At 36.2% G+C, this 15,580-nt stretch overlaps 1 protein-coding gene across 2 annotated transcripts; it reads left to right on the top strand.

Moving 5' to 3' along the window:
• Positions 1-129: 129 nt before the first annotated feature.
• Positions 130-14,975, top strand: LOC106155100 (uncharacterized). Of its 2 annotated transcripts, XM_013529761.3 has the most exons (9): positions 138-302; positions 2,684-2,788; positions 3,213-3,637; positions 3,865-4,058; positions 4,458-5,709; positions 5,912-5,996; positions 6,195-6,329; positions 6,661-6,841; positions 7,262-14,975. In XM_013529761.3, exons 1-9 carry the CDS (start codon positions 267-269, stop codon positions 7,678-7,680), a joined length of 2,832 nt encoding a protein of 943 aa, XP_013385215.2. In that variant the 5' UTR covers positions 138-266; the 3' UTR covers positions 7,681-14,975. The 2 variants fall into 2 exon arrangements, with proteins under 2 accessions (XP_013385216.2, XP_013385215.2); XM_013529762.3 differs by lacking the exon at positions 2,684-2,788 and having other exon boundaries at positions 130-302.
• Positions 14,976-15,580: the final 605 nt, after the last annotated feature.

Raw genomic sequence — 15,580 nt, 5'->3', positions numbered from 1 at the left:
TTGCTGGGTGCCTATGTTTTGATCAAAACTATGTAACATAAGGCACAGTGAATAAGTAGAATATTAGCTATATTTTTCATTGAAACTTTTCCCGCTGCGTGCACGGTATTCACAATTTGCTATCATTTTTTTTGCATAACTTCAACAGGGGGCGCGAAATGGAACAGCGATCGCGCACACGATTTGCATATTCTATCAAGATGTTTTCTTATGGCGCTCTCAATACAACATGACTGAGAAAAACCAGCTGGTTTCGCTCAATTTACATGACGACGACTGAGGGAGACCAGATACAACAAAAGGTGAGCTCATTATCTATGCTTAAGTAAAATTTTGGCAACTGTTTTGGCGATCAAGTATCCGAACGAAAGAATTTATATTTGTGGTTTCCATGTTGTTTTTGTTTGATGTGCTCGGACCTGACATGCGTCCCGATTTTCGTATTGTTTTAGCTTATAACAACAATCATATGGTTGACTTATGATCTGCAGGTTAATATAATACTATTTTTGTCAGTTGTCTCTCAAATTATTGTGAAATTAATGACGATCCTTAGAAAAATAGAAGAAAAACGAATGACATTTTGTTGCTATTTTTAGTAACCAGGTGATCGGTGCCTGGCGCATGGCAGAGATTTAAAGAGTGTAAACAGACAGAAAGAATCTTGTATACAATGATTAATCAGTAGCTTTTTATAGCAATTTCAACGTCAGAGAATTATCAGGAAAACCCTCAATGAGAAAGCATGTTGTAGTACCCCCAGACCCCCGTTGTATGTCTGCAAGTAACTGATTTATGATCAACAATAATGGAGCATTTAGGCAATATTGTGTAGAATCGGTGCGGCAACAGGTTGTATTATTTGACAATAACATGTACCTTTAATTGCAAAATAACACACATTAAATGTAAATTTTAGACAGTGTTTGATAGATTTGATAAGGATTTTGGAAATCAAATCACAACACGGGGCTTTACACTAACTTTTTTCAATACTGATCCGAGATAATCGGTAAATATTGCAAGGATGATTTGACACATGACATTTTACTTGCTCTTTGGGCCAGTGACCCCATAGATTCAATGACCCTAGGTTGGTTTTAAGTGGCCCAGGGACAGTGGGCCATCCTTAATGTCAAGCCCTGCAACCTTTGTGATTTTGCTGAACATTTATACACATATCTTAAGTTACAGATACAGTGAGTGTGGATTCCCAGCAACACATTTAAACAACTTCTAGATTTTTATGTGACTAAAATAACATCGACATGCCAGTCATAAACCAAATTAACCCATTCATCAAAAAAAAAAAAAAAAAGCCTTCTTCTAATTTTTGGTCAGGTATTGACCTAGCTACTACAGTATTTTTGAATCCTACCAGTGTGTAGAATTCCCCTATCTGACTTAGTGTTGCATTTGCATTGCATAATCATCATTCCAGTGTATGGATGCAGCTGCATGCACAATAGCATACTAGTACCTTTTCAAATGAGTTGCCAAAAAATGCTAGAGTGTTATATAAAGCACAAAAAATTAGCAAATTTATATCCACTCAAATGTTTTTTTTTTTTTTTTTTTTTGGAAATATGTCCTTTGGTATTTCTCTCAGTTGTACTACTTGAAACTATATGGTAAGGATTGGTTGGGTTTTATGGAAAAATTGAACTCAAATACATCTTTAAAATTTGTTACATTCCTTCACTCCTTTGCATCATTGCCACTCCACACTGTTAGTACCCATGTTGTTGCTCCCCACAGGTTAAAATGGTACATGTAAAGGATATTTCTTAACTTTAAATACTTATAAATCATAAATATTGGGACCTAAAAATTAACACATTTTTCAAATTGTTAATCAAATAATGATTGGGGGAGTAACCGTGCAAGGATCTACAGGGATGACCCTTTTACAATGATTTAGAGTCAACAATATATTATCTAAAATTGTAAAATTACAGAAACAGATTAAAAAATATTATTAGTTAATAAGGTGCACTTTATGTTGTAATGTAGTACAGAACAGTCAATTGCAGGAAATGGTAAATTGCTTTACTAGTACTGTGTCACTAGAGAAGTGTCAGGTGCTTGCAAGTTGCATATTTACATTGTGCACTGTTGTATTAAACTTTGACTGCTTATTGTTGACAGTGTGCAGTAGTGAACGTAAAATGTTGATGTACAGTGAAAATTTGAAAAGTTGGAAGATAGAATTGAGAGCTTGATTCATCCATTATAGTGTTGCAGGAAGAAGACTGGGCTCTCTCACATTCTACCATTCATTTGGTGGGTGTCAAAAGCTCTAATTAGTCAGAACAAACATTTGAAAATTAACTACATGAATTTGGTAAAAAAAAAAATTCATAAATTTTCTAGCATGCACCTAAATCTGGGTCCTGTGCTATTAAATCTAGATCAAAATTTAATACCTGACTTACTGTTTCAAAATCATTTAATTCTGAAGTCGATATCTTTCAAAACCAAGTTATGAGACTTAAGTTTTAAAGCTTTTAACAGAAATAGACATATATCCATTAATTATTCAAAAGTAATAAAGATAAATTGATGCTGGCATGAGCTCAACTTAAGTCATACATTAACAAATAAGTTGGTAAACATATAAAAAATTTAGCTCAAGTGTGCCTACACTTTTACTCTTTAAGTTTAACTGCTATTATATTTTTAGTACAACCTTCGTGTGACACCCTTCTCACCCAGATCGTTTGGTAGTGATGAAAAAGCGGGAGGCTTTAAAGATAATCTAACACCCAGAAACAGGATGCTACAAGAGGTTTGTTCCACATGATAAATAACTGCTAGTAGTATCTTGTGATTATCAGATTGTTTGAGTTGTAAATGTTATGGGAATTTGATAGTTTTATCTTCAGGAATAGGACTGTACTAATTACATTCAAGCACATGCACAGGTACTTAGTTTGTGCCGATGAATAGAAATAACAGGAACCAGTTGAATATTTAGGGTGTAAATTATACTTGATCCCCTTAAACAAAGAAAGAGAATTGTATGATATTGCTAAAAGCAGGGTCACAGTAGGTTCCATTAAGGGAAGAAAAACACTAAAGGTTGCTTCTCAGTCATTGAATTAATTACCTAATACCTGGTTACAGCATTTTATAAAAAAAAATCCCCATACTGTAGGGTAAGCCTGAAATAGACAGTTTTTATTTTATCACCAGATCCTCTTATAATTCAGAGCTTCAGTAACATGACACTTGGTCAGGAGGATAGCAAGTTCTCATCAGATACAAGGAAGAATGTTGGCCTGGATTCTGTGACCAGTCTCTATTCCCCCTGGTCAACGTATGGTGGAGGGACAGAGGAAAATGCCCCTGGAGGGAGCTTTGGTTGCAACGACTCACAGGTTTCAAGGACAGGGTGGACCCCTACACATTCACCCCAGTACCCTAATCACATGAACTTCAGCCTGGATCTGGACAAGAGTGGCTCCAGTGATAAGTTTGCCATCAGTCATTCCAGTGAGAGATTTCCACTGGATGACTTGGTCTCCAAGATATTGGATGATGAACATCACCTGTTTGGAATGCCTCCATCGCTTCAAGAATCTAACAGCCAGGATTCACATTCTCAGTCCAGTTCTGATGTGTTCTCCATGGATGGGTGAGTTGTTAAAAGTTTTGTTTAAATTCCGCATGATTGAAGTGACTGTCATGTATGTCTCATAATTATTATTAATGATCACAGTTTTTTGCTATACTTTATTTTTATCAGAAATGTTAAGTCAAATTCCCCTTGAATAGCCAGTGTTTATATAAGAAAACAATTTTATTTGTATTTCCTATTGAAAATTCTTTTGCATAATTTTGTGTATTCTATCAATTCTCTAGGTCCCCTGGTTTTACTGGGAACAGTGTTTGGTCTACAGGGTTTGAATCAGTTAATCAAGGGGACAGAAGTTCCTTATCTTACGGAAGTTTGGAACAAACCACGGAGAGCCTTCCCATGTGGGAGCGCAGTATAAGTGTAGACAGTGGAATCTCACCAGACAAGACTAGACAGCTGAGTGGTAGTGATGTGATGGGTAAGAAAAACATATTATTTATTGAATATTATGACATTTACTTTGTCATAACAGAGTTAATTCATGTACACAGGTTTCTGAGAAAAGTAAAGTAATAAAAGGGCAATCCTTGATTGTTTTTGTGGGGTCTTCTGTGCTAAGAATTTGCCTTCTATTCTTTTGAGAAATCATTGTCGAGTTGCCAAAAACTCATTGGCAGTATGTGATTATTTTTCAGTTATTTTCTTTTGAAATTGTCTCTAAGTAAATCACATTATTATTTATTTTGTATATTTGTTAAGTGCATAAAATTGTCTAATTTCTCATATGTGAATGAAGAGAAAGAAGTCTAAGTGTTGAATAATAAAGTAACAATGAAATACACATGCATATTTATATGTCTTCTCACATTTTACAAAGGTGATCAGCACAGTGGGTTTGGTAGACAAGACATGAAAGGAGAATATATAGGTAGCCACTTGAGAGAGCAGATCAAACAGAATCAAGGGGGAAGGAAGCTCACTGGCAGGCAGAATTTCTTTGCTGGAGGCACCAACCAACAGCAGCAGTTTGACCACCTCCAGTCACGCTCCCATTCATCAGGTCTTCGCAGTGATGCATCCTTCAGCTTTAACAAGTATAATAACCATCTGCATGAGACTCTTAATAACCAACATTCCGTAAATGCCCCCCAGTTTAACCCTCAACAAGATAAACTCTTTCGTCCCATTAGAAATCAGTCTGAAATGAATCCTGGCAAAGTGATGCCCCAAGGGGATGTCCACCCTAGCCAGTCTTACAGTGTGGGTAAATCCATCTCCCAGCAAGGTGATATCCAGTACAACCACCACGGTGGAGTGGGGAAGGCAGGGCACAGTGAGCCAAGTCATATGCAACCCTTGCGTGTGGCTACTGGCTCACAGGGCTACTCGACTCCCAACTCCCAAGGATATTCCCCTGCCTCGGCGTGGCAGAGTCCAGGGGCCCAACGCTCTACTCCAACATCCAGTGGAAGTTTTGCCAGTTTGGAAAATCAGGCATTTATGGCCAACAAGCACGGTTTTCCCTTCCGGCATAACAGAGGGCAGAAAATCTCTGGACAGCCTATGGCACCCAGCTCAGGACTGGACAGGAATGCATTTGCACACCTCATGCACCAGCAGCACCACTTACAACAACAGCAGCAGTTTCAGCAGCAGCGGCCCAGCAGTGTGACGCCCTTTGATCGTGAAATGCTGCATCACGTCAGAGATTACAAGCAGGGATCACCAGCAGAACTTGGATCGCCTTTGCCACATGGGATGTCACCAGTGGAACAAGATCGCAACTCGCCGTATTTTCGGGATTACCAGCGGAGTGGGTTTCAAAACTTGCCTCCCCAGTATAGAGAAGATTACCTTCCTCCAGAATTTGCAGCTGCAGTTCAAGCTGCCGCGGCTGCAGGCTCTGGTCTCCCTCCTCATCTCCAAGGTGTCATGCCTAAGTTCCCGCCAAACATTGCACCAGTCCCCTTGCCACCGTTTCCTCCGGAGGGCTACGACTTCTATCCTTTTGATCCCTACTTGCACGGTCGCTTTCCTCCTATGGTAGGACCTGGGGGAGAACCTCTTTTCTGTGAACTGCCACCACATTTTCCATTTGGATTTCCTTTTATGGGACTCAAGCCACAAAGGTAAGGATTAGTCTTTCTGCATTTCCATTACACTTTGTTGCTGTTTGTCAAAGAACTGGTGGTCTAAAAGTTCTGTGTATTTCTATGGAAATAAAGCATGTTTGTTATTAATTACATTTCAAGGCTTCACAATAATTGTCTTTCGGAAATTGGGAAATAAATTAATAACTTTGCCTTTATTGTGTTTTTCCTTCTGTTGTAGGAGGACAGGGCCGTCAAATGAGCTTCATATTCGTCTGGAAGACTGCTGTGACCAGTACAAGTACTTGGAAAAGGAGAGGAAGAAGGTATGCAATATTTATTGTCCTTTCACTTATCATAAAGTGCATATTTAATTATGTAAACAATGCAAATTTGAATTTTCAATATAAGGAGAATGATGCTTTTTGTGACAATTTATCAAATTGTAAATATGACAGCCCACATGGAACAATCTTGTTTAATAAATAATAAGAAAAACGTTTTATTATCTGTTTCCATTCCAGACTGAGGCAGATCTTGCCAGGTGCTTCCCTGGGAAGAAAGTGTCCAGTGCCAACAACACAGTGATCCCCAGGTTACCCTCCAACCCCTCCAGGGTGGACAGACTGGTGGTGGACTCCCTCAGAGAGCAGGCCAGGGTAAAATGTCCACTTCTACAGGGCCTCAGTATTTGGCATCTGACTTAAAACAATTATTTTTATCTTTTTGTGCTTGTGAATTATAATGGTTTGATTTTGAGATGAGTGATGGCTGGGCAGATATAAATGAAAATGCATGGAAACCCTCAATGCTGCAGATTGTAAAGGACGGTTACTGGTATTTGTGTTGGACTTTTATTAGACTGTTTATTGAGAAATGATTTTGATATAATAGTGCGTTTAATAAAAAAGTAATTATTTAGGGCAAGAGTAGTGGAATATTTTACAAATATGTAAAACTTAATGGTAATAAATTTATGAATTTTTTAAGGCTGTGACTTTGATCACGAAGATGGAGAAGTTGCGGAATGATCCCTTACATCCCAATATCCATTCTGCCATGGAGAAGTGGATGGAAGGCATCCGCAAGGTTCAGGCCAGGCGTAAAGAAGAGATTGTCAATGCCACCAACCGCCAGAGAAATGGAGGACCTAGATACCAGGAGGATAAAGGTGATTAAGTGTGGAGGAGTCAAAAAAGTTTTGAAACCTTCAGATTGTTTTGTGCATACATTTTGTTGTCTTTTTGTCTGGAAGTAATGAACCATGTGTTCCTACAGAATCTGCTATTAAATATTTTGTGGAAATTTGTTTAGTGCTATGACTGACAGTTGTCTCTCATGGATTCACGGGAATTAAGATTGATGCTTTAATGGTTTTGTGATCAAGGTTCCTGTGCTATGACATTTTCTCTTAAATTTTAATCAAAGGTGTTTTCTTTTTTTAAACAATTTTCTTTAGTTATGACGAAGCAAGCATTCAGACTTTTTTCTTCTATTTCAAAAAAAAGGCCTGATGCCTCTTTGTCAGCATAATTTCCTAAGGTAAGTAGATCTCCTCACCAAGTTGACAAAAACCTTTCATTATTTACAGATGTGTTGGCCCTGGCTGCAGCCATCCATGAGTTGACCACCCACACCCGCAGAGCCCGCACTGCCCTCTGGTGTGGCCTCCAGATGACCACCAAGGGTATCATAGTCCAGCAGATCACCCAGGTCAGCAGGCAGCTTAGCACGTCAGGGGGGTCCCTGGCCCCAGACCAACAGAACCCAGTGGGTAGCAGCAGCAGTCTGGTGAACATCCCTGGGGTGTCTACAGCTGATGTCTCCCAGGCTGACAGTCCCAGTGATATGGCAGTGCTGGCCAAGCAGATTGCTGTGCTGAGTACGTCTAAGGAGAATGTCTCCGCTGTGTCCAAGGCTCAGGCTACCACTAGTGAAGAAGGGAGTGGAGACGGTAACGATAACAACAATAACGATCACCCAAAGAGTACCAGAGGTCAACCAAAGTAACCTCTTATATTGAGTACTGTTATTTATCGCTTGATCTAAGTTTATTAGGGAAAACTAAGCATGCTTGCCTTTTTTACATGGTATTATCAACCTCAAAATCAGCCTTATTCTTTGACGCTCACTGGATTTGAAAAAGAGTTCCAAAGTTTGATGGCAAAGTTAATGCTTGTTGCATGCAGTCTCTGTGACAAGAATTAGCATTGAGCTAAACTTTATGGAGTAATACTCAATTAAGTTTGATATAGATGGTTAATTATATGTTATAAAGTGTTAAGGACTTTTCTGAACCCTCTCTGTGCTCAAATGCTGTGTGTGATTGTAGTACATCGCATATTGTTCCAATCACTAAATCTAGGGGGGATTGAATAGAATAATATGGCTTTTGAATGCTTCAGTATAATATGGGATTATGATAGAAACCAATAAGCATTTTGATATGTTTATTGTTGAAAGTATTATGACAAGTCTGATGCTAGTCTACTATGATTGTGATAGATTGCAGAGTACCAAACTCTAAAAGATGTATTTGGTATGTTGCACGGTGTTATATATTTGCTTTCTGTGCAGGTTAACCACTGTTATTACTCTGGAGTGGTTTCTTCAGTGACAGTTCTGCAATATGTTCCATTTTATAATATTTCAGATCCGGGTATTGAAGATGATCTCTGTTTCTCTATCACTGAAAAGTTATAGGGATTTGTCAGTGGATGTAGGTCTAAGAGTGTGTAATGGAATGTGTTGTGGCTTTGCTATTTATTAATTTACATTTACTCAGATTATGTTGCTATTATTGTAATGGTTATTTAATTACCCTGTATTGTCTGAAAGACATTTATGGTATACCAGCCTTTGCATTAAACAGTATATTTTCTTGATAACTGCTAAACATTGATCGACATTATGCCTGCATGGCATGGAAACTGGATATGCTTCAACACACTGATGATGGAACCAGTGACGATTGAGTGACGACTACAGCTTTGGTAGATTTTTCCAATTCTTACACAAAAGCTGTGCTACAGTTTCATTTTCTTTATTTTGTTTAGACTGATAATTCACATGGTGTATGTGTCTCTTCTGAGGCAAAGGTAATTCTGTAATGCTTGGTGGATGGTCATGCTGACAGGGATGCAGCTGCTTGGAAACTTTGGTCTGGCACTTGCAGAAATATTTGGTTTCAGCATCAGTGGAAATAATGGAGTGTCATGACTTGCTGCTCAATTATGAAAAGACATTTTGTGCCTGAAGTTGCCTTGCAGACTGCAAATCCTTATAGTAGATCAGGCAGATAGTAAACAACACATAGTGGCTGTGAGTGTCATTTATTCTCCAGCTTTTAAGGACTTTAGAACTATCTCTCCCAAGGCCAAATAACTGTATATGTAGCTAGTAATGTATAGGAGATAGATATCACTGTGAACTGTACTATAATGTATATAGAATTAGAGTTTGATGAAGTTTTGACAATGCTGGTTGAAATGTTAGTGTGCAATTTTTGACATTTTTTCTCAAAAGCAATTCTTTAATTCAGCTGTTGTGTTATATTGTTGGTTTACTTATGTTTTGATGCCGGCACAGGTGTGTAGGTGTTCAGATGATCACTTGTCTCTCTGTGTGAGCACTTGATACTGTATAGAAGAGACTGGAATATTTTAACAGATAGTTTAAAAAGGCATAGAATATGGTCTCTGAATAAGGAGTTGAGTGAACAAATATTGTCACAATATATTCTGCTTTATCTCAGGTAAACTGAAATCCACCTATTCTGTATATAGAAAGGAATAGTGTATTGAAGCATTGAAAGAGGGATGAATGTGTAGATATAAATATTGCATGTATTAATACATGCAAATGCAGAAGTAGGTTAGTCTGGCTTCTACCTGTCTAACAAGTTAGTTCAGTTATATATATATTTTTTTGCAAGACTAAATTAGTATGTGAAACAATTACTTTAAATAACAAGAGGACCCAGTTACAAGGGTACACCCACTCACAGCACCTTTTTCAGGGAGTGTATAGGACATACATATGAACTCCAGGTATATGGCATCTAATCAATGGTGTATCTAATTAATTGACGAGTACTGGGAATCTGATGTGCACAAAACAACGAAGTATACCTTTTAGTGCTGTTGAATGATTAGGACCTAGAGTTCGATTTTTCTAGATTCTTCATCTGTGAGTTTTGTACACGTTGTGTAGACAGGAGCAACATCAAGTGGTCTGAAGTCTGTGAAAAGTGTAAAAATAATTCGGTTAATAATGGTTGTAGAGTTAATTTAGATGCCAACATAATAGAGGCATCAAAAATTCTGCATAATATTTTAATGTGCATTATATTATTATGTGCTTTCACTGCAGGTAAGTGTTCAGTGGGAAAATCAAATATTCTGCTATTATTATTTCAGTATCTGTGTCACTAGTACATGCTAAACCATTGATTTTAAAACATTACCAAATAGCTTTTCTCTCCCTTTAAACAGTTCACGTAAAGCTATATTTTGAGATGATAGTTGCAATTTTTCAAAAGCTTATTATTTCTATTATCTAAAGAATGATCCAATTTTTACAAGTTCTAAATAATGATAAGAATTAAAGCAGATTGTTAATTAAAGTATCAGATTATGGTTACAGAGTGCAGTGAGCAATTCCCAGTAGCTAAGGCGTCATTTCCATAGGAATATTGGATCTGTTATTACAATTGGAGATTACCCACATTCCATTTCACTGAACAAAAGAGATATGAGATATATTTCCAGACTTGTGATACTTGTAATTACCAGAGACTAGTGACAGTTTACTTCATATGTAGATAAAAAAAAAGACTCCAGTTGCCAAATCAAATACATATTATTATGTGATACTGTAGCTAAGCAACCTAGATAGTTATATGATGATGGGGCACTTGGTATGACACACTGGTTGACATTACATCACACTAATATAAGTCATAAACCTAACTGTTCACATGCATCTTTTAAGAAACTCCTACTCCCAAGAATACACATTATTCATGATGGAGAGCATTTGAAATTGAGGATTGACGCTGCATACAATGTCAGTGGTTCGTGTGTCTTTAGGCTATCAGAGATCTACTGTTGTGTGTCATATTCCTAGAGGTAAAATGCCATACACTGCATTAACCTTGGGAGATACATTAAGTATGTTTCGATTCTTAGTAAAATATTTAATAGTGTTATGCAAAACCAGTTCAAGTGCTTAAAGGTTCAATGTGTCATTATCTATAATCAGACTTATAGGCTGGTATATTTATTTTTGTAATGTTAAAGGATACAGTTGATAGTTATCCAGGTATTGAATACACAGATAAAAAGTAGCTATCTTAAAATAAGTATGATGATTATATACATTAAAAATATCAGCTTTAAGGGATCTTCTAGATAGACTTGGATTATATTTAAAGATGTGTGTTAGTGGATATTTAGATAGTAAAGTTCTTGAGCTAGAAACCGAGTCTTACTGCAGTAAGTAACATGACGCTTGTGATGCCTACCTTGTCATATTCCATTTTTGTAATAATCAGAATTGGTCATAAGAACTACCATGCAACAGATTACTTACTGGTGGCATTTTTCTGCTTCTGGTATATGCTACATTTAGAGATGTTTTTCATTTTGTTTCTTGTTTTCATTATACTTAAAAATAGTCTCATGTAAATCCAGATGACGACATTTTAGTGGTCAAACTTGGTTGTCACCAAAGGTCTTTTTGACATTGAGCATTATATCTTTGTGATACAGATGTGCAATCTGGAAAATATACCTGTACAACTATTGCTAATTTATAATGCTTTATGGGAAACTGCCTTTTGTCACCAAGAGGAGCATAAAAAGTCCTGTTTTCTGGTAAAAAGGAGTGTGTTGACATTTGGTATTGGTCTGTAGAAAGACTGGGATATCTGACAGATTTATGCACACTACAGGTTTCCTGTTTTACTGAATACCATATAAGATATAGGGTATGAGGAGATGTACTAAATAGCTTAGGACTGTCGGGATGATGGATATATGGTTGTGAGAAAGACTTTAATCCTTTGGTAAAACACAGCAATGGCATATGTCTGCACTGAGATTTAATCCAAACGAATTGGAATAGTTTAATAGGGCTGATGGGAAGGGTCCAATTTGGTTCAGTATCTGTCCAGTTAAAATTTGTGCAGTGTCACAGGGATCTGCGGTTTGTTTGAATTATCACAATGGGTTGTGAGTGGTTGTTGGCTTTCTATGGCTTATATCCCTGTAGTGATATATGTATACATAAAAATATAAGGAAAGCACATGCGGCAGTCCTTATAGTAAATTTAATCAGGGTTTTGTGGAGATTCTACAGTTACTGGGACATGTATTATATTTAAGCAGAGTGTTTTGGTAGTCTCACATAGTATGTATAAATATTAGCATATAATGTCATGTATTTTTGCAAATCATGTTTCAAGTTTTGAAGAAGTTCATTAGTTATGTGTGTGTATGTAGTATATTATTAGGAGTGTTGAAATTGGCGAGAAAGGAAAAATACTGGTTTGTATGTATTCAGCACAAGCTTGGATTAGAAGTACGGTATTCTGCCAGGATACTTTTTTGACATTGGCCAATAACCTTACACATCTGACTTGAGAGAAATTTGGTACTAAATATATTTTTTGTTGATACTGGTATATATTACAGTATAAATTTAATTGAAAGTTTTCAGAGACATAAACTAAAACTACAATCTTTTAGAAAATTGGACTGAAATACAGTTTATCTTGTAAATTTAGTTACAGTGGGCGATTTTCCGTTTCGCAGTTATTTGTATGGTGAAGTGTCTTTCATCATTCAGTCCTGTGCTGACCCATACAAACCAGAGGTCAACCTTGTCTTCTGACCATGTTCTCACTCTATGAGTTGGATTCTAATTATTGTATTCAAGGTTTAGAATTTTTGACAATTTTTCATGTTCTGTAGTTGTTTTTAATCAAGGTTTAAAGTTGTTCACAGCTGCTATTATTATTATAATTAATATTATAACTGCTGTTCAAGTAGCCTGGTCATATTGATATTTATCTTTTATATTTAGCCATTTGATGCAGTACAAAGTGTGATGAGTAGACAGCTACTAGAGAGCTGTGGGACTGGATTCTAGGTTGATATATAGTGCCATGCTGGGGACTTGTGGGAAGGAATTGTGTTGGATTCTGAAATTTTGGTTTTTGTCTTTAAAATTTGTCATTTTTTAAATCGGTAGCTCAGTAAATTTGAAATGCGTTGTAGTTTTTGGCAAACATTTGTTTGATTTTCACAGTAATTTATGCAATACTCATTCAAATTGTTTGTGATATGACAAGTTTGAGATTTTTTTTTTTTTTTTTTTTTTTTTTTTTTTTTTTTTTTTTTGTGAAAAGAAAGAAATAGAACTTTTTTGGACTGTTTTTATGTAAGAAATAAGCTACCATTTGCAAGTCCTTTTCATTGTTAACAAATTTTCTGTCCTTGTGGTAAAAACTTCAAGGCATAGGGGTGGATTGTACTGTGTAAAAACAGGTTTTGATCAATATGATTTTCACGATCTTATTCTTTCATTCTAAACGACACCTCAGTACAATTTTACAGGTCACTTTGGGACTAACAAAATTGATAATCATGCCTTGCCATTGTTAGCCTGTCTGATTTCACTTTTTACTTACAATTAAGAAAGTTAAAATGTTTTAAACATGCCATAGTTACCAATCACGAAACTTTATTTTATTCAAAGTATTCTCCCCTTATGCCTTAAAGCATTTTGCTACAAATGGAATATTTAGTATAGGATCCCAAACCCAAGCCTGTTATTTAAGTTGTTGAATTTTATTTCATTTAATAATCCAGTTGTTAACCTTTCTTGGTCCTGCACAGTAAAAGAGCTATGCAGTCTATTGATTATAGATAATGGTCATTCCACTCTACCTCTTCATCCATTGATCTTGTAGCATATTAAAATGAAAATATATTACAATATTTTATATCTCTGTGCCTCGAATAAAAAAGAAGACTGTGATAATGAAAACGTGAGGCAGTGGATTTTGTTTCAATACACTACAAGGAAAAAATCAACAGTTAGATGTGCCAAGGAATAGCCTTCCACATTTCAGCCAAAGTAGACAGTTGCATTTCATTTATGTTTTCAAATTTGTTTTTTAAGTTGACATTGACTGTAGTCCTGTAAATCCAAATGTTGGTGGCCAGATCTGAGAAGTTGTCAGTGCTAAGAGAGTGCAGGTCCTCCCAGCATGGTCCCATTGTAGGAAAACTGGTTCAGATTAGGGTTTGTTGGATTATGTGTATTAACTTATATTTAAGAAATTTTGTTGTGCATTTATTTTTTAGCCAGCGATATGTAATGATAAATGGATAGTCAGTGTCGAAGGTGTTTATAGCTACAGTGGGGGATTGTTTTTGGTGATATTTGGATAGAAAAACATGATGGAGTTTATGCTGAGGATACTTAGGGTCAACCAAACAGATATTGTATAAAGACAAATCATGCTGTTGATAATTGGACTGTGCCTCATCCAAGCAGAAGCCTTTCATCAACTCAGCTACAAGCCCCTCTGGAAGGAAAGTAGCTCGGTTGAGGGAGGGCTTGTCCAATGAATTTTACTTCACATATCCACTTCTGAAGGTTAAAAAAAATGTTTACTAGAAACTGACACTGTATGGTTTTAAAATATGTATTTGGGTTCAGTTTGAACACCCACCCCCACTGGTAGCAGGGATGCTAACACTGAAAGAGCTATGTAAGTCATTGGTGTAATTTCCCTATGCAAACCATGCTGCTATGTTATCATATGGCTACAGGAGGTTTGAATATTAGTTTATGGTTATTAGGTGTTTCTCCAAGCTGGTGAGTGTAGATCTATATTTGTATTTATTATTACCAAGGTTTAACACTTTGTTGGTGATTTAAACTTAGTTCATAGTTGGAGTGTAGTATTATTTCTTCAAGTGTCGGTTTGATAGATTTAGTGATAGATTTATTTGCCAAGTGGATTTATTAGAATTATACCAATTATTTATCTTCACTGTATCATTTTGATAGTGGTGACTTATCATGCCTTCAATTCAATTTGACATGTGGATTTGTATTTTTTGCATTTGATTTGACTCTGAATCTGTGAGCCTGTAATGGGAGTATATAGTGTAGTATCGTCGGTGGATTTAACAATTGACAGTGTTCTGTCTGTGGATGTAGTGGATATTCGAGTTGGCCAAATTTTCTGGGCACTATTTAATAAATTATTGAATTTTGTGCAAAATTGATCTTGTGTTCTTGTTCTATTTTCTTTATCATATTATGACTTACTGATATGTGAAACTAGGACTTTTCAATTTAGCCTAGTTTTTTTTAATTTTCAAACTGACAAAAAAGAAAAAAAAATTACGTCAAAATGAATTAAGTTTTTTTTTTTTTTTGTCTACTACCATCTTTAGAAAAAATGCTTTGAAAATGATAAATAATTACCAAGTTACTCCATTTATGCAACCTGCCAATGCAATTTACTAGTAATGAACTTATATATACAGACTGCCTGTGCTGTCCAATGCAACTATATCTGAATGTGACTACAACTGCCACTATTTTATTTTTTAATCACTAGTAACTTTACATTTACTACGTGGCTTTGTTTGAGTAAAAAAAGTCCCTTTAAAAACCCAGCAGGTTATTTTAATGAAAATTATTGACATACCTCCATCACCTGGTAGTTTCATCAAATGTGTTAACACAAACACAGTTTGCAATAGTACTGAAACCTATTTTAGGTCTGAAATTGACTGGAAACTTGTTCTTGTTTTCTGAAATAGCAAATTCGTACAAAAAGTCATAAGGTAGAGTAAAATAACTCTGTGTGCTATATCAATTTTAA

Source organism: Lingula anatina, chromosome 7 (genome assembly GCF_051362555.1).
Source record: "Lingula anatina isolate TDL-2025a chromosome 7, LinAna3.0, whole genome shotgun sequence".
NCBI lineage: Eukaryota > Metazoa > Brachiopoda > Lingulata > Lingulida > Lingulidae > Lingula > Lingula anatina.
Note: the sequence above shows the minus strand (reverse complement) of the source record. Positions and strands in the feature narration are given on the sequence as shown.

Bases quoted from the DNA above. Each gene is read 5' to 3' on its own strand.
- LOC106155100 (XM_013529761.3), top strand. From the start codon at position 267: ATGACGACGACTGAGGGAGACCAGATACAACAAAAG. The intron at 2,789-3,212 runs GTTTGTTCCACA...CTTATAATTCAG, and splicing joins GAAACAGGATGCTACAAGAG to AGCTTCAGTAACATGACACT. The intron at 3,638-3,864 runs GTGAGTTGTTAA...TCAATTCTCTAG, and splicing joins GATGTGTTCTCCATGGATGG to GTCCCCTGGTTTTACTGGGA.